Below are 19,710 nucleotides of genomic sequence, written 5' to 3'. Positions count from 1 at the left end.
CTGACGCTTTTGTCTGCGCTTGAAAAGTTGAGCTAGTCCCAATTTCTGCAGCGAGCAATGCCTCTGAAGCGGCGCCGACAGATCCACAATGCAGTTCGGCAACGCCTGAGGTCACCAATTCAAAGTGAATAGGAAGCGTTGATGCTGACGCCCCGTGTGAATGGGGCATAAAGGTATTTAGATATAAGAGTGTATGAAAGCCAATGTATTAAAGAGAAGGAAAATGAAAACAAATGGCATTTATTTTAATGATATATAAATCAAAACAATTATTAAATGTAATAATTAGATGTAAAAATCTAACAATGTTCTTGATCTGACCTGTATATAAAAAAGTAAACGACATTGTATTAAAACGATTTAATGATTAAAACTTGCTGACACATGAAACCTAGTGGTTGCAAGTGTCCAATTATAAAGATTTAAAAGGATAATTACTATTTTGGGGCTGCACTGCATTCTTCATAATAGTCATCAAGTGATTTTTGCTCTAAATATGCCAGTTTTATAAATCATAATACTGCATTTTAGTTGGCGTCTTACATAAATTATGGTAACTGTTTTATAGCCACTACATTTTGCTCATAAACTAATAAATTAATCAATTAAACAATTTAACCAAACATATTTTACCTTTGTCTTTGTCTCACACACCTCACGCACAATTAATTCTCCAACAGATGTTTGCTGCCTTATAAACATTAACATAATATATATCGTGTTTTTAAGCACTGTGACACTTGATGTCAAACGTTCATGAACCCTGACCTCAGTTAACGTGATAAATGGACACCTGCGTGACCTGCGTGCGCTGCATTAGTGTCTACCTCCATGACAAGTGTGTGTGTTTGTGAAGGCACACACTCCAGGGCCTCATCAGAGCAGCAGCCTCCACAGCGACGCAGTGTTACACACGACGGCAGAAAGAGGTGATTCGTCTCCCACGGAAACTCCTGCCAAACCTCCACCAGTGTCTCTCTGGGGTGACATCCGCTTCTCTGAAACACATCCAGCCACCTCACCACTGAGAGACACACAGAGAAAGAGAATCACTGCTGTGTCTGCATGACTGAGCTTTTAATAGAAGTCTATGGGACAAGACATGAATTAGGTAATTTGCTTTATTGTGAAGTCAGGCAAGGCAAGTTTATTTAAATAGCACATATCATACACAATGGTAATTAATAGTGCTTTACATTAAAAAGAAGAGGAAAAAATGAAATTGACATTTAAAAATCTGTTAAAACAGGTTTTAAAGAATCAAAAAAAGACTTAATAGTGCAATTTATCGGAGTCAAGTCTGTGTTTTAAGCAACCCGGGCTCATTGTGGAAACGTAGTCCCACGGACGTTTCTGGAGACCGCGGAATACGTCCCGGCGGGTACGTACGGCTGCAGTTTTTGTTTTTGCAAACCCGCGAGAGGCCGCTGTTGAGCGCTTTTTCACATCTCAAAGGCCTCTCGCGAGTGCGGTTCGTGCCCGCGCTGTTCTCGCGTGAACCCGCCAGAGGCCGCTGTCCGACTGACCGGATGATTGACTGCGTGACCGGGCAATCGACCGACCCGCCCTCCTCCTTCCCTGAACCCAACCAATTTTACCGATCGACTCGCCCGCCCGCTCGCTTCCCTAAACCCGAGCGACAGTTTACAAATGGCCGTCCAAAAAAATAAAAGCCCTGATTTTTTTTTCTACCGCGTTTTCGGATATCACCGCGTTCTAACCCTGTTACGAAACTCGTTCACTTAATTTTTGGGATTCTGTTTTTGTCTTACTTGAGTTCTGGAACCGCTCTTCCCCGGACTCGAAACCGATCGCCATGGTCAACTCCTCTCTGCATCTCGAGCCTGCCGACGTACACGGTGAGCTGAGTTGACAAACGGGTTGCAGCGGGGAAGCCCTCCACAAGGAGGTAAGCAGTTGCCAGCCGGCAAGTGCGATAGGGAATGGCGTCACACCGCCCCTTAGCTTTAAAAAAAGAAACGCAGCCGTACGTACCTGCCGGGACGTATTCCGCTGTCTCCAGAAATGTCCGCAGGACTATGTTTTCAGAATGAGCTTGGGTTGGTTTTAAGTCTTGATTTGAATGTGCCTAATGTTGGAGCACATCTGATCATTTTTGGAAGCTGATTCCAGCAGTAGGGGGCGTAGTAGCTGAAAGCAGTTTCAGCAAGTAAGGCATAATGTAAATCTAGCTGGGTGTTCTCGCATTTACAATGATGTAACTGAAAATAGAAAACTTTTTCCTTGCGTTTTAAAAAATGTTTCACATTTTCAAAATGATCCGTGGCATATTTACACATTCATGAAAATTCCCAAAATGCTGTATTACGTATGCAAGGCCAGTATTTCACACTGTCACCTTGTAAATTGTTCACTTCCCATCACTGTTGGGAGGTGATGACATGCCATTCATGACTTTTAAAATATGCGTTTTCAGTCCCAAAAACGATGTTGTCATATAATAATAGTTTAATATCCTAACTACATGCGATGCAGCGCTGCGACATTCATCTTTGTTCAAACCATGTCTATTCTAGAAACTGTTTTTATTTCCATGACATTGCGGCATGACAACAGCATAAACTACAAAGATAATCATCACCTCAGGTACTGATTATGTGCTTTATTCAGTGTTAATTGCTACCAATGTGAGTTTGAATACCATTTTACGTGACATCTATTGCCATATACTGAAAGCAGCAGCAGATAGTTCACCTCAGATCTTGAAAATAAAATAGCAAACAGTTTGAAAATGAAAGTCAGTGACTGTGTACTTTTAATAATGTTAAATTGATTTAATACATATTAATTATATTTAGGCATGGGATGATAACCGTTTTCAAGGTATACCGCGGTTTGGAAAAGTCAAGGTTTTAAAACCGCCAAAATTTTCTGTAATATAACTCCTAAGGTATGTGTAAGTTTTTTTATTTACATTTTTTTTCTTTAGGATAACAGTATCTCCAGCAGAAAAAAAAATATCCAAAGAGTAAAGAGTTTTAAGTTTTGGAAACAAATGAAAACAGCAGAAGTCAATGATTCTTTTGAATTATTATAAGTCTTTCAAAAAATAAAATATATTAATTCCAAAGGGGAAAAAAGTTTTAGTTTTATACCCAGACATTTAAAAAGAATACATTTTAAAGCAGTAATCACAATATGGTGAAAACATGATATTTTTATTCAAGGTTATCATACCGTCAGAATCTTATACCGGCCTATGCCTTATTAGATTACAACCATTACCATTTCCTTGGGAGAGCAGTGGCTATGAATGGCTGGTTTTTAAATGTTTCTTTTGTGTCGGGTCACGTTTTGTGCAGACGGTCAAATTGCTTGTCGCTGGAATCTTGAATTCTGAAAGGCTATAGTCTGTGTAAACAACCGGCTAGATGTATGTTATCCCACTTATTACACGATTACTTGCCACAAAAGTAAACCGTTATGCACAAAATATTGATCTGACCTGTAATAATTCTCTAACTCTATAACTAAACAAAGCTTGAAGAAGGAAAAATGGCTGAATGCAGCCTATACTAACCTACTTGTATTAATATTCAGTCATAAAATGGCACCTATAAGCATATATGATTTGAAGTGCCTAGATGAGCCTGTTTTATTAGTTTCTGTGGCTGTTATGTAAGTAATAAAGTACATCCAGGCGGTTGTGATCGCATAATAAAGGCTGACAGGCTCATTGGCAGCCTAACTTAAAGTAGAAGGCTGCTGTATAAGACTGAAGGGTTTTATTCTGTAAAAACAACCGCCTGGATGTACTTTATTCCATTTTTTACAAGGCTACTTTCCACATAATGGAAAAAATACTTTAACTGCGTTAAGCATATAAATATGAATGTGAATGTATTCACTGATGGTCAAGGGTATTACCCAATACCCAGATGAGCTTGTGTTTTTAGTTTTAGCATTTGTTATCTGAGATTATAACAAGGCTGTCTAGAGTACTTAAACCTGATTGGTCAGTCGTCATATTCCAAGGTATGTTATCCTGAGATAACTGCTAAAACAACTCAGGCTCATCCGGAAACTTCAAAACATCTTGACCTTCAATGAATGCATTGAAATCCATATACTTACATCCAGATTCAAATGTATCTGCTTGTCTATCAAGCAACCATTTTTGACTGTTTGGCATCGGTTGTCGTTTCTGTCAGTTTTGCGGTTAATTTAATAATTAATAAACTATTACACTTCAAAACAATATTTTGTGTCTAATTTTTATATTTTGTGCAGAGTAGCCGTGTAATAATAGAGATAATGCACATCCAGGACAGTTATTTTTACAGAATAAAACCCTTTGGTCTTATACAACAGTGCTCTGCTTCACATCAGGCTGCCGATAAGCCTGTCGGGCTTTATTTTACGATAACAACCTCCTGGATGTACCTCATCTCTAACATTTCATACCCTGACTGAACAAACTGAATCATGTTTTTTTAGACAGCCATGTAATAACTAAAATAACATATTCTGAAATATCACAGCTGACCAATCAGAATCAAGAATTCAATGAAGTCATGTAATAATTGAAAAGAACATCATATCTGTACTAACATATGAAGAGTTCACATGCAAAACCTCTAAATGCCATCTGAAATTTTCTTCTAAAATGAGCATTTCTATTAGGGTTCGGTGTTTAGGTTCAGTAATTTCACTATTATGGAAAAGAATAGGTTCTTTTCATGGTTTTCAAAGTGAAATAACTCAACATAAACAAAGGAGGTTGAGAATAATGCTCATTAATGGTGCATGAAATTTCAGAAGACATCTTTCGGATGAGACGTTAAACCGAGGTCCTGACTCTCTGTGGTCATTAAAAATCCCATGGCACTTCTCGTGAAAGAGTAGGGGTGTAACCCCGGTGTCCTGGCCAAAGTCCCTCTATCGGCCCATACGATCATGGCCTCCCAATTATCCCCGTCCACTGAATTGGCTCTATCACTGTCTCTCCACTCCACCAATAGCTGGTGTGTGGTGAGCGCACTGGCGCCGTTGTCCTGTGGCAGCAGTCGCATCATCCAAGTGGATGCTGCACACTGGTGGTGGTGTGGAGAGACCCCCCTCATGATTGTGAAGCGCTTTGGGTGTATGGCCATACACAATAAATGCGCTATATAAATACACATTACATTACATTACTTACAGGTTTTTGCATCTGAACTCTTCATATATAGATTTTATATATTATATGCACACATATATATTGTTCCAAGGAAGTCAATTATTGACTCTATATTCATTCTACAGTATGCAGATGCATTCTGTTAATTTTTTCTCAGTCCTTTCCTGGTATCTGTGTGCACAGAGCATTACGATAATTACAAGCGATTCTCTTACACTAGCACTTGATGTTAACATCTTGTGGCTGTGCTTTCAAAATATCATGTATTTTTTAACATTTTCCTGGTTAAAAGCCTTGCAGAATAGACTCAGAATGTAAGTGCATTATAAGTTCACAATATTTTATTTTTTACGAACTGTAAGATTTAAATTTGATAATTTTAATTAGCTGTTTATAGACTGTAATCTGCACTTATTTAACATAGAAAATTCATCTAAATATTAAACATCAATGTATTAGTACTTTAAGAAACTAAAAGTAAAAAGAAACTGTTTGCCCCTTACTTATTTCTCTTTTTTTTGGCATGTTTGTCACAGTTTAATTTTTCAGATCATCAAAGTTAGTCAGAGATACCACATCATGCAGTTTTGAAATGAAGGTTTATATTATAAGGGGAAACCTAAATACAAAACTACATAGCCCTGTGTGGAAAAGTGCGTGACCCATAACCCTATTAGCTGGTTGAGCTACCATTAACATTAGCAGCAAAAAAATAGAAATAAAACAAATCAATCAAGCATTTTCAATAACTTGCAATTTGTCTGTTACAGTGCTGTGGAGGAATTTTGGCCCACTCATATTTACAGAATTGTAATTGTAATACATTGGAGAGTTTTCAAGCATGAACCGCCTTTTTAAGATCATGCAACAGCATCACAATTGAATTCAGATCAGGACTTTGACTAGGCCACTCCAAAGTGTTTATTTTGTTTCTCTTAAGCTATTCAGAAATGGACTTGCTGGTTTGCTTTGGATCGTTGTCCTGCTTCAGCTTGAGGTCACTAACAGATGACTGGACATTTTGATTTAGGATATTTTGGTACACAGTAGAATTCATGGTTCCATATATCACCCCAAGTCGTCCAGGTCCCAAGCAGCAAAACAGTCCCAGACCATCACAATACTACTGCCACATTTTACTGTGAGTATGATCTTCTTTGCATCTCATCGGTCTACAAATTACTTTTCCCAAGGTTTTGGGGATCATCAAGAGTTTTCTGGCAACAAAATCGACCCTTTAAGTTCTTTTTGCTCAGCAATGGTTTTCGTCTCGAAACTCTGCCATGCAAACCATCTTATGGTGGAGTCATGAACACTTACCTTAATTGAGGCAAGTGAGGCTATCAGTGCTTTGGATGTTGTTGTTGGGTCTTTTGTGACCTCTTGGATGAGGTCTACTTATAGAAAAGTTTTTCACTTTATTAATTTATAGAAAATGGCTTTTACTGTGGTTTGCTGCAGTCTTAATACTTTAGAAATGGCTTTATGAGCTTTTCCAGACTGGCATTTCCAACCCAGGTTCATTCTGAAAACGTTCTTCTATATACATTTCTGGAGACTGCCAAATATGCCCCAGGGGCTAAGTTTTTTGGCAGTTTCCAGTTTAGCAAATCCACCAGACGCCGGTGTGTATGCTTTTAAGATCTCAAATTTCTCTCGTGAATGCCATTTGCACCTGCTGTTCTCACGTAAACCCACCAGAGGCCGAAGTCGTCTGACTGAATGACTGACCAATCGACTGACCCACCCTCCTCCTTCCCTAAACCCAACCCATTGTATTGATTTACTCGCCCACCCACTTCCCTAAACCCAACTAACAATTTTCAAAAGTAATCCAGAAAAAGAAAAGCTGTCATCTGATTTTTACCATGTTTATAGATTTTACCACATTCTCACCATGCTATTTACTTGTTTCTTTTATTTTTTGGATTCTGTTTTTATCTTACCTGCTTACTGGAACCATTCTTTACCAGACTCATTCTCTCCAGGTCTACTCTCTGCGACTCAAGTCCACCGAAGTATGTGGCAAGCTAACGGGACAAACTTGTAACAGCGGGAAAGCCGTCCATACATAGGTAAGTGGTCAGCTCGTTAGCATGAAAAGGAACTACATCATACCGCCCGTGGCGTTCGTTTTAAAAATGAAATGAAGCCATATGTACTTCTGGCTACATAATTTGCAATCTCCAAAAATGCATCTTTAGATCTCAGCATGATTTCTTGCTTTTGAGGATCTTTTGGTCTACTTCACTTTTGCAGGCATGTACTATTTATTTATTTTGATAAACCAAAATTTTTAAACACTTTTTCATACAAGGCTATGTAATTTTTTCCCCTTAATAATAAAAGTCTTTATTAATAATAATAATAATAATAATAATAATAATAATAATAATAATAATAATAATAATAAAAAAAGCAATTTAGGTGTTATCTTGAGTAATGTTTAAGTTTGTATGATAATGTGAAATATTAAAGTGTGACAAACATGGAAAAAAAAATCAGTGAGGGGGCAAATACTTTTTCACACCACTATATATATATATATATATATATATATATATATATATATATATATATATATATATATATATATATATATATATATATATATATATATATGTGTATGTGTGTGTTCACCAAAAACAGGTTTTATTAAAAAGACATTAGTGACCCCAAGCACTTACACTTCAGTGTAACTGGCATGTTATGCATGGCAAAGAGCATCAACAGCAGAACAATCAATTTTATTATACACTCCATTTTATTACATACTGCATTATAAACCCTCACAACACCAATATAATAAGATAACAAAGACAGCAAACTCAGTACCTTCTCCAGATTTGTGGCTCTGTGTTGGCATCCAGTGGTCTGACTAGAGGAAAGGACACAGACAATGTATCAGACACAACATTCAGCAGGGACAATGACAAACCTGCTTACATTATATAGAGAATTTAAAAGCTGATTCCAGCATGTTTACAGCTGAAGACAGAAACTATACTGCTTTTTCTAGTGTTTGTTTGTGCCAGAGCAGCATAAAGGTGGACGTTAGCACACATTCACACAAACATGACCTTCCTAGAGTGGGGTACGAGCGCTCAAACAAGGTCACCGCTAAGGGAGAAAGCAGACTTTGCACTGCAACGCAAACAACACACACGTACATAACTTCCCTGCTCCAAGCCTGAATGCTCGCTGCGTTGGGAGCTTTTCTAAGCGTGTGTGACAATCGCATTATAGGTGATCTCACACTGACATAGGAGGCATATTCAGACATGCTGTGAAAATAATTGTTTATTCTGAGACGATGATATTAAAGCAATAAACAATTGTATGAAACATCACAATAAGATTGAGATTTATTCATTAAGTGTGTGCAAACATACAAGGAATTTATTGACAGGAGCTCAGTGTACATACAGTATACATATCAACACAAGGGGACAGAAAGGTTTTTAATTGAGTGGAAAATCAAGTAAAATATATATAAATAGATACATACACAATAGTTCTGTTTGGTTCTCGAATCTAATTGGCTGATAGCTGTGCAATATTTTGTAATAACAGCACTCTTACGGCCTCCTCACCCTTATGTATTACTCCGCCCACATAGCGTAACAACAGATCAAATACTCACTACAGTGACAAATATTGCAGCTGTTGGACACCATAATGTATTTTTGAGGCTTTTTTGGGCAAGAATGTCATTGTTTAGATTTCAAATATGCAGTTTATTTATGAGGATAAAGTGCCTATTTTAAATATTTATAATTTCGGAGATTTGCCAGCGGCTATCAGGCTGTCAGACTGAGCAGAGCAACAGGGAAGGCAACAGAGACCGCAAAATAAGTCCTAAAGGAGCATAGATTATATATCTATCTATCTATCTATCTATCTATCTATCTATCTATCTATCTATCTATCTATCTATCTATCTATCTATCTATCTATATGTATATATGTATATATGTATATATTATATTACATAAATTAAATAAACTACAGCTGATCAAATCATTTTAAAACTGGTGAGTGAAATTCTAAGTCGATCTCTCTCTTTTGTATTTTGTAGCTGTTACGATAACCAGCGATCGCTCTCCGGAGATCGCTGGTTTCCACTATATCATGAACTTCACTTCCGCATTTCCCAGGACTACATATTCATACATGCACTTCTTCCAGACACGCACGCCTGCTCATTCATCTCGCTTGATTAAACTCACCAGCTGAACCTTGTCAAAGACTGATAACACACCATACTTAAACCACTCAGTTACCTTTCCAGTTTGCCGAGTCTTGTTATCTTTCTCAGTAGCATTACTACGCGTTTCCCAGTCTTGTTATCCCGTGTACCGTCTGTTTGCCTCATTGTCTTTGCCTGCCGCCTGCCTTTCTGACCATTTGCCTGTACTCGACTGTGTTTCCGGATTGTCTCCAAATGCCTGTTTGTACCTGTGTTGACCATCGCTTGCCTGACTTTGATTAAACCTGCATGTGGATCCAAACCTTCTGTTGTCAGTGTCACTCCAATCGCACTGTATTTATACCATAGTAATCTGTAAACTTTTGAAATCCAAATCATCTAAAGGATTGTAAGTCTGCATTATTTGAGGGAACCGGAGGCAGGAACACTTCCCAAAAGACATAATAATTTGAATGGCATCGGCGCTTATGTTAGTCTGTTTTTATTATTCCAGATGTTTCCATAATCCTGGACCAGGCCATATCCTGAGCAGCTGCTGTGGTGGTCATGGAGGAATGGAGAGCATGAGATTGATTACTGTAAGACCCCAGTGACAGACGAGTCTTCGCATTGATCCTAAAGGGCAAGCCGGTGATCACTCCCACCTGAAGCTTCTCCACGATGGACGGCCAGCATTCTCCAGCCTCTGGTGCCTAGACTGCAGCTCTGCACAAGGCATTTGGCCATAGGAGAAATGGTCTTGCTCAACTGAGTTTAGTTTCTCATTCTTCACTTTCGTCAATTGGTGACGTTTGTACCTTGCCGCTGTCGCCACTGGCTTGTGTAACCGAGCAAAGAAGTGTGTTAAATTAATGCCTAAAAAGGGACAGCGCCCTCTACAGTGTGTGTGGTGTAATATGTGCGTGGAGTAGAGACCGCCCACAGCAGAGTTAATGAAGCATTGCTGTGGGTAAGTCGCACGTTTCTCCCGGGTGGAAAATTATCATTTATAAGTGTTTAAAGCACTTAAACATTAGCTTTAATATGACTGAATGTTTCAATGAATATGTTGGGAGACTGTTGAGTAGTGTTTGGCGTCGAGTGTGTTGCTCAATCTTAAAGGGTCACGAAACACCAAAACACATTTTGTGAGCTGTTGACAGTCGTATATGTGTCCCACACTGCTAAAAACACTATTAGGACACCTATATTTCACTAAAAAGTGTAAATTGGTTGTTTTTGCGTTATTTCAAGCAAATTCGTACTTCCGGTTTGAAACGAATTTTTGAAGCTGCGTCACGGTCATGAGATAATAGCGTGTATTCCAGCGTGCAGACTGGACGTCTGTGCCTGAGTGAGTCTTATTACGTCTTACAGTGTGATGCATTAATGCATGAGTAAGGCTTGGTTCAAACCAATCAGCGCGCTCTATTGTGCAACTTCATTAATATTCATTACTATCACCGTGTTTTCAGGACAGAGACGCCACGTTGTGTTGGCAAAACAAGCGTGAAGTGTTGCTTTTATAGTTTGCTGCAGTTAAGTTTCATTTTCATTTTCTCTCTGTGAGAGCTCAGAGTCATGTGTGGATTAACAGTGTACGCGACGCGCGACAACAATAACTTACGTGTCTAAGGAGGATTATTGTTTACCTGAGAGCTGTTCTCATCTGCAAACGCTGAAATCTGGATTCGTTTGTAGTATTCTCTTCATAAAGACGCGGCTCTAGTTGCTGGTGATTGTCCTGTCTCTACAGATTTGGTAAGTGAGCGACCAGTGCTCTTTGTTTATTCAGTTTGTTCGTATCTAACAAACTATTGCACAGAGTGTAAACACGTTAGCACCACAACCAAACTTTAACCTCGTGTAGGGTTTTTACCGCATTTAGTGACCGGAATAACACGCGCGGCTTTCTGACACTACCTGTCGTGTGCATCTAAGTTTCTGGGAAATGCGGAGGTTTTTTTTCTCTCATTCGCCGTGCGGTATAAAACATTGCATGAAAAATACACGCTTAAAGCAGCTCCTCGAATCAAATATCTCGTGTGTCGCGAGGGGCATGAATGAATTCACTGAATGAAAGAGCCAAACTGCAGTTAAAGTCCAACATTTAATAATTTGGCAAATAATTCGACTACAGATGTCCATGTAGGTTAAACACCATCACTTTCTCCTGTATGTGTGTGTGTGTGTGTGTGTGTGTGTGTGTGTGTGTGTGTGTGTGTGTGTGTGTATTTTGACTCTGAAACTCGCGCGTGCCCAAATAGACACTCCCACACCATCCCACTTTTCTTCCTCCGACACTCCCCCCTAAACAGAGCTGGACACGCCCACTTTTCTGACTTTTCCCAAAGTAGAGGTGTGAAAACACCCTGCTGAAACGAGGGGGTTTCATGGCCCTTTAAGTTATAACGTGTTTATGTAACGAGGACTGATTGTAATCAATTTGTGTGCTGTTTTGTGTTTTATATTGAAATGGTCATTTTCTTTATGAACCAGCAACTATTTACACACGCTGTCTGTCCATTGTATAGGTATGCTGTTAAATGTTATTAATTAAAGGTTTGCAATTCTTTTATTCTTCAAAACGAGTTGCTAAAAGTGCCCACTAGGTGGAGATGTTTCCTTTCTTTTTGCGTTAAATTGTACTGCTCTGTATTACTCAGTGATTGTACATTGAGTATTTTCATTCATTGCTTTGTCATTTATAATTCAAAGTGTGTTATATTTTACATATTCGGACTGTTAAAATTTACACTATACGATCACAATACACTATAAAAACTCAAGATTAAGCAACACACTCGACGCCAAACACAACGCAACAGTGTCCCAACATATTCATTGAAATATTCAGTCACATTAAAGCTAATATTTATGTGCTTTAAACACTTATAAATGGTAATTTTCCACCCGGGAGAAACGTGCGACTTACCCACAGCAATGCTTCATTAACTCTGCTGTGGGTGGTCTCTACTCCATGCAATTATTACACCACGCATACTGTAGAGGGCGCTGTCCCCATTTAGGCATTAATTTAACACACTTCTTTGCTCCGTTACACAAATCAGTGACGACAGCGGCGAGGTACAAACTTCACTGATTGACAAAAATGAAGGGAGAGAAACCAGACTCAGTTGAGCAAGACCATTTCTTCTATGGCCGAACTTATTGTGCAGAGCTGCAGTCTAGGCACCGGAGGCTGGAGAACGCTGGCCGTCCATCGTGGCGAAGCTTGTGTGATACTGCTCATATAGGTATACATACAACTAGATTGTTTAGGTGGATTGTTGACCATTTTAACTGTACAAATAAGAAATAAGATAAGAAATATTAATAACACATTAGTTTCAGTAACATTTCACATTTACTACTGGCGTATTACCTGCCAGTTATTAAGATAATAACAGTTTATTAGGCAAGGCAAGTTTATTTCTATTGCACATTTCATACATAGTGGCAATTTAAAGTGCTTTACATAAACAAGAATAAAAAAGACAAGCATAAGAAAATAAAAAAAGTTATAAAAGAATGAAAAAGCAAAGAAAGACAGCACACGTAGCACAGTGCTCATTCAGTAAAGGCACAGCTAAACAGATGTGTCTTCAGTCTTGATTTATTAGCATTTCTGAGCTTATTTTACATCCCTAATTCTACCCAATACCTAAAGTACTACTTAACCTTAACTATTAATAAGCAGCTAATTGGTAGTTTATTGAGCTAAAAGTTTTAGGGCCCTATCATACACCCGGCGCAATGTGGCGCAAGGCGCAGCGCAATACTTGTTTGCTAGTTTCAGCTTGGCGCAAGAGTTGTTTTGAGGCATTGCACCACGTTGTTTAAATAGCAAATGCATTAGCGCTCATATGTGCACCCATAGGCGTTCTGGTCTAAAAAGGAAGGCGTTCTGAGGCGGACTGCTGGCGCGTTGCTATTTTGAGAAACTATAATAGATTTTTCATTAGACCAAAACTAACCCGGTCTAAACTCCGGCGCAGAGTTGTGCCTCGCTTACACACTGCTTAATACGCACAAGAGAGCAATAGGCAAATATCTTTACATATGAAAAAATGTAAATATTAAGGATATATATAGGATATAATAAGAATAGATATAGAATATAAATATAAAGAATTAAAATATTGCAAAACATTATTTTCTAGCCTACATAAATATAAAAAATCACTGCTTTTATGTCTTCTTCATCTCGGGAGGCTTTTTCAGTTCATTCATAACAATTTGCTTTTGTATAATGTTATTATTATTAGCAGTATTATTTATTATATCCATATTTATATTTGTTTTATTAAAAACAAGCTTAGATTTGCCCACCTGCAGGTTTTAGACCATATGGGGCACAGCATGTGTTTTAGGATATAACTCAGGTTTTTGAACACACTTCGTTATTGTTGTTCATTTATTCGTTTGCTGGAAATTAGAACTGAATTTAGAAATAGTTTTGAAACGAATATTTGCGCTTAACAAACGCAAATAATTATTTATAGACTAATTGATGTCTGTGCGTAAAGGTTTCCCTATCCAAGAGCGAAAGTGAAAGTGATCCATTATCTCTCACTCTGACGCAGTAGATGCTCTGTTTAACTGTTTTCTGTTAAATAAACTGTTAACTGTTAACTGTTTGCTAGTTAAATGCTCAGTTTTTCCACTTAGACTCACTTTACGTCCTGTAAATAGCAAATGCGCTTATGGCGCGACGCAGCTGGCTCTTAAAGAGAATAGGAGATGAGACTCTAATTGGTTTATTCTCAAAACACACCTATAACTCATTAAGAAAATAAACTCAACCCTTATAGACTATGCGCCATGGCGCAAAGAGGATTTTCCCGTCCGTAAATTAGCAAAAATGCATCCTTACACACCCTGAAAGCGTTTGCGCCCTGCGTTTTGCGCTCTGCGCATGGACCGTCAAAATAGAGGACTTAGTTAATGGTTTGTTAAAATCATGAATTGAAGTGCCTCTATTGGTTGCAGAAGCCATAAACAGTAAGGGTCCTCTATTAAATGTAACACAATTAAACGTTATATTTAAAAGAATCAGCGGCAGATCATTGCACGGCGTGGGGTTTATGCATCCGCAGATTGTGTGTTGCAATATGAGGGTTGAGTCAGTCAATTCCTCATCTACCTCTTGCCTCTGTGCCATTGTGAAATACGGCAGCCAGCTCAAAGCTGGCAAGAGGCTGGCACACACACACACTTTTTCACACACATATTAACATTCACTTTCTGTCTCTGAAATACAGACACACACACTGAAATCCTCAGCTGTGCCAGGTTTTTTTTTTCTACAGCAGCAGTTGGCTGGATTTGGCTGCGTCAGCCCTCTCTTTCTAAGAGCCCTTGAGTTTGAGCACCAATCATGAGCTCAGATGCCCCGCTCTCCCACAATTCCCCTCCACCTGCAGCCTGTGGGTCAGCCTGGCATCTGTGAATGGGCTTGAGCAGTAAGAACTGAGGTTTTCAAACTGAACAGCGGGTAGCAGGCACTGCTATAGCTGATCCAGAAGTCTGAGACCACATGGAAAATCTGGGATTTTCTTTTCTTTTTTCATATTTAAAGGAGCTTTTGGTATTATACAGATCTTGCATATGATTGATTTTTTCATTAACTATGCGTAAAATAGCTTGTGGTAAAACTAAATTTTAATAATATGGGATTTCCTAAGTTGTCTGTGAAAGCCTGACTGATTTTGAGACGTCTACTGTTGTTTGACTCGTGAAATTAATGTTTATAATTAAAGGGTCACAAAACACCAAAGCACATTTTTTAAACTGTTGATACATACGATGCCAATACAATTTAAACAACATAAAAGTATATTAATGAATTGTTTTTGGTTCTATGACCCTTTTACGAAGAGTCATTGCTTTCAGGCGGTTTTGCTATTGGAGTACATTATCTATTACAGTAAATTATTATTTTATGATCCTTTTTTAGCTATTACTACTCACTTCAAATGACAAGAAAACTTACATTTTCACACAATCTAGGGCTGCTCGATTTTGGAAAAAATCATAATCACGATTATTTTGGTCATAATTGCAATCACGATTACTCAAAACGATTATCAGTTGAAGTCAAAATTATTAGCGCTCCTGAGAATTTAGGTTTTTTAAATAACTATTTCCCAAATTATGTTAAACAGAGCAAGGAATTTTAACAGTATTTCTTGTAATATTTTTCCTTCTGGAGAAAGTCTTATTTGTTTTATTTTAGCTAGAATAAAAGCAGGTTTAAATATTTTGAAACCCATTTTAAGGTCAATATTATTAGCCCCCTTAAACAATCTATTTTTTGATTGTCTGCAGAAGAATCTACTGTTATACAATGACTTGCCTAATTACCCTAATTAAGCCTTTGAATTGCACTTTAATCTGAATGCTTGTATTTTGAAAAACATCTAGTAAAATGTTATGTACTGTCATCATAGCAAAGATAAAACAAATCAGTAATTAGACATGATATATCAAAACTAGTATGTTCAGAAATAAGTTTAAAAAAACTTCTTTCCATTAAGTGAAGTTTAGTTTTAAACTAATTTCGAGAGGAGCATGTGCTCATGATTTACCCAGCTGGTCCACATTAACTTATTATGATCCTCCAATCAAAGGATCCCAAATCACTATATATATCCTCATTTCCTTTCTACAACTATCTTCGTCTGGAAGAAACCCCTCTCCTCCCCCTTCTTCCTCCTTATCCAGAATGGGCGGCACGGTGGCCCAGTGACTAGCACTGTTGCCTCACAGCAAGAATACCAATGGTGTTGGGTCCTCGCTGAGCCATCTGGTATTTCTGTGTGGAGTTTGCATGTTCTCCCCGTGTCCGCGTGGGTTTCCCCCGGGTTCCCCGGTTTCCTCCCACCATCCAAATGTGCTCTATATTATAGATAAAATAAGCCTAAACCTTTTTTTTATAATGTCTTACTCTCAGGAAGTTCGCCTTGGCCTCAGCAGCGGGGGAGTTTGAGATAGACCTGAGCTCAATCTCCACTCGCCCTGCAAAAGGGGGGGAGCCCTGGACTCGAGGATCCCTTGAGCTCAGGGCTCTCTCCCGGGACAGCATGCCAAACAAGCTATGTAAAAATCATGAGCTAAGTGTGAACTCTTGAAACAGAAATTGGAGGAAAAGGGTTGCTAATATTCCGGAGGGCTAATAATTCTTCAACTGTATATATATATATATATATAGTTATTTTCCACCCTGCAAAGGAAAGAGAAATAAATACAATAGATTTAGAATATAAAACAAACTGTGATTTAAGCATTTTCACCCTAAGAAAAACATTTTAGCTACAAAAATCCTTCAGTCAGGAGCAGTCATGTTCTCGTCGTTTGATTAATGAAAAAACAGGCGGCAGCATTTCGCACTGACACTTTAATGGTTTCTCTTTCACGTGTCTTTTGATTCTCAACTCATTTGTTTATTAAGCAAATGAGGGTTAATATGAATAATCACTAATCATCACATATTTGACCATTAAAGCGCTCATGTTAAGATTACTTTAGATGTCTGCGCTCCTCTGCTCGTCTCAGTGTGCGAATGAGACCGAATGCTGACCGCGTGCTTATGCGTTTGCGCGTGTTGCACACACACATAAGCACGCGGTCTTTCGCGCTTTTGGTTTTTGATGCAATAATCATTTATCTCGATTAATGGTTTTTCATAATCATTAGAAGCCATAATCAAAATCGGATTTTCGATTAATTGCACAGCCCTAACACAATCCAGTCATTCTATAGACTTTATTCTAAAATGCGGAAGTGCGCCTGTTTTCGCGATTGTTTTAGAACTTCCGATACAGTCGCCCATGGGAGAATTGACTAGGAATAATAAACGACAGAAAACGGTCAAACTACTTGCTCTACAAACAAATGTTTGCATGACTATACAGACCAAGTAGAATAATGTAATGAGAAAATATGTTTGTAACATCAAACAGCGAAACGAGCAGTTTTTAATGTCTAAAAATGAATGGAAGTGAATGACACTGGAAGTCTCGAGCCAAAAAGATTCAGATGGCGAAGAATAAGGTAAATATAGATCAGTGGTTTTGCCTCTTCTTGCTTAATCATTGAATGCCTCCTCAATTGTAAGTCGATTTGGACAAAATCGTCTGCTAAATGACTAAATGTACATGTCATTTAAAGACACAAATTTAATTTACTCGTGATTAGCGAATCAGGTGTTTCTGTTTGACCCATGGCCTTGCCAGTAGTTAGAAAAATATGCAGTCAGTATAAGATGCAGCACCGATTTTAAATGATGGAGAATGAAAAAAGTACAAACATAACAACGTCTGATGGTTCTGTCGACTGGAAAAAAATTATCTGCATTTATTGTTGATGTGAATTAATTTATCACAGCAGCAGGTCAAGTTTAATATCACAAATGTGAAGCATACAGCTGAGGGGACTCCTCTTCCCCTCGCCAAATTTAAACAATCAAATATTTTAAGGTATATTTAAAATAGATAAAACGTACAATTAAGTTCCAATTAATTAGTTACAATTAATTAATTAGTTAACTCAAGACAATCATACGATTAATTCAACCCAAGCTCATTGTGGAAACGTAGCCCCGCGGACGTTTCTGGAGACCGCGATTTACGTGGCCGGAGGTACGTAAAGGCCGCGTTTGGTTTTTTTCGAGCAAACGCTGTGGGGCGGTGTGGCCTCCGAGTGGAGGGCTTTCCCGACGCAATCAGTTTGTCCGCCTAGCTCACACCGTTGCGTCGGCGGAGCGGTGGCCCCGGTGGAGGAGGAGGAGGACGAGCCGCAGCCGGCCGCGGTGGACGAAGAAAAATGCGCGCACAGAGGCCTCTCGCGGATCCGCGAAAACAAAAAAACGCTCGAATACGTACCTCCCGGGACGTAAATCGCGGTCCGCAGAAACGTCCGCGGGGCTACGTTTCCACAATGAGCCCGGGTTGGATTAATTGCAGTTAAATATTAGAAACGATTGACAGTGTTACGATAACCAGCGATCGTTCTCCACAGATCATTGGTTCTCACACAACAAACCATGGACTACACTTCCGCCTTCTCCTGGACTACATATTCATACATGCTCTCCGGTCACACTCACACATGCTCAGCCATCTAGACTGATTACATTCTCACCACCTGAGCCTTGTCAGACTGATTGCACTCACTAATTAAGCCATTCATTCACCCATCCAGTTTGCCGAGTCTTATTAATCTGTTGATAACACTACAATGCGTTTTCCCTGTCTTGTTTCCTGTGTTTCGACCCAGCCTTTTTTTATCCTTGTTCTCCTGTTTAGCCGCCTGCCTTACGACCTATTGCCTGTTTACACAACGACGATTCTGGACTGCCTGTTTATACCTGTTTGCACCTGATTTGACCATTGCTTGCCTGACGCTGAATAAACCTGCATATTGGATCTTACCTTCTGTTGTGAGTGTCATCCCCCTACGTTACAGACAGCCCTGTGGTTATAATGTTCATGACAGCATCATGATGTTGTTTACAGTAAATTTAAGCAACTTTTAAAAAATTCTAATCAAAGAATGAAAAAGATATTAGCTGTGAGTAAACACTCACCGGCCACTTGATTAGATACACCCGTCCAAATGCTCGTTAACACAAATTTTGAATTAGCCAATCACATGGCAGCAACTCAATGCATTTAGGCATGTTGACATGGTCAAGAAGATCTGCTGCAGTTCAAACTGAGCATCAGAATGAGGATGAAAGGTGATTTAAGTGACGTTGAATGTGGCATGGTTGTTGGTGCCAAACGGGCTGGTCTGAGAATTACAGAAACTGCTGATCTACTGGGATTTTCATGCACAACCATCTTTAGGGTTAACAGAGAATGATCCAAAAAAGAGAAAATACCCAGTGAGCGGCAGTTCTGTGGGCGTAAATGCCTTGTTGATGCCAGATGTCAGAGGAGAATGGCCAGACTGGTTCGAGCTGATAGAAAGGCAACAGTAATTCAAATAACCACTCGTTGCAAACGAAGTAGGCTGAAGAGCATCTCTGAACACACAAAACGTCCAACCTTGAGGGCTACAGCAGCAGAAGACCACACCGGATGCCCCTCCTGTCAGCTAAGAACAGGAAACTGAGGCTACAATTCACACTGGCTCACCAAAATACAATGGAAGATTGGAGAAATGTTGCCTGATCTGAAAAGTCTCAATTTCTGCTGGATATTCAGATAATCGGGACTGAATTTGCCGTCAACAACATGAACACATGGAACCATTCTGTATTGTATCAACAGTTCAGGCTGCTGGTGGTGTTGTAATGGTGTGGGGGATCTTTTCTTGCCACATTTTGGGCCCATTAGTACCAATTATGCATCGTGTCAATGCCACAGTCTACCTG

General features: G+C 38.9%; 1 protein-coding gene across 11 annotated transcripts in view; it reads right to left on the bottom strand.

Annotated features, from left to right (window-relative positions):
* vegfba (vascular endothelial growth factor Ba) overlaps positions 1 to 19,710 on the bottom strand; it is a 64,887-nt gene that overhangs the window by 35,681 nt on the left and 9,496 nt on the right. For all 11 annotated transcript variants that reach the window (XR_015507095.1, XR_015507094.1, XR_015507098.1 and 8 more), the window contains exons 2-3: positions 7,976 to 8,018; positions 828 to 1,024 (exon numbers count right to left, since the gene is read on the bottom strand). Coding sequence is in view for 2 of the 11 variants with exons in the window: in XM_087281217.1 (XP_087137343.1) it covers positions 828 to 1,024; positions 7,976 to 8,018 (240 nt within the window). In the remaining 9 variants the exon portion in view is untranslated. The remainder of the gene's footprint in view (positions 1 to 827; positions 1,025 to 7,975; positions 8,019 to 19,710) is intronic.

This window comes from Danio rerio, chromosome 14 (genome assembly GCF_052040795.2).
Source record: "Danio rerio strain M-AB ecotype USA chromosome 14, GRCz13ab, whole genome shotgun sequence".
Taxonomy (NCBI): Eukaryota; Metazoa; Chordata; class Actinopteri; order Cypriniformes; family Danionidae; genus Danio; species Danio rerio.
The sequence above is the reverse complement of the archived record's forward strand: the minus strand, read 5'-3'. Positions and strand labels throughout refer to the sequence as shown.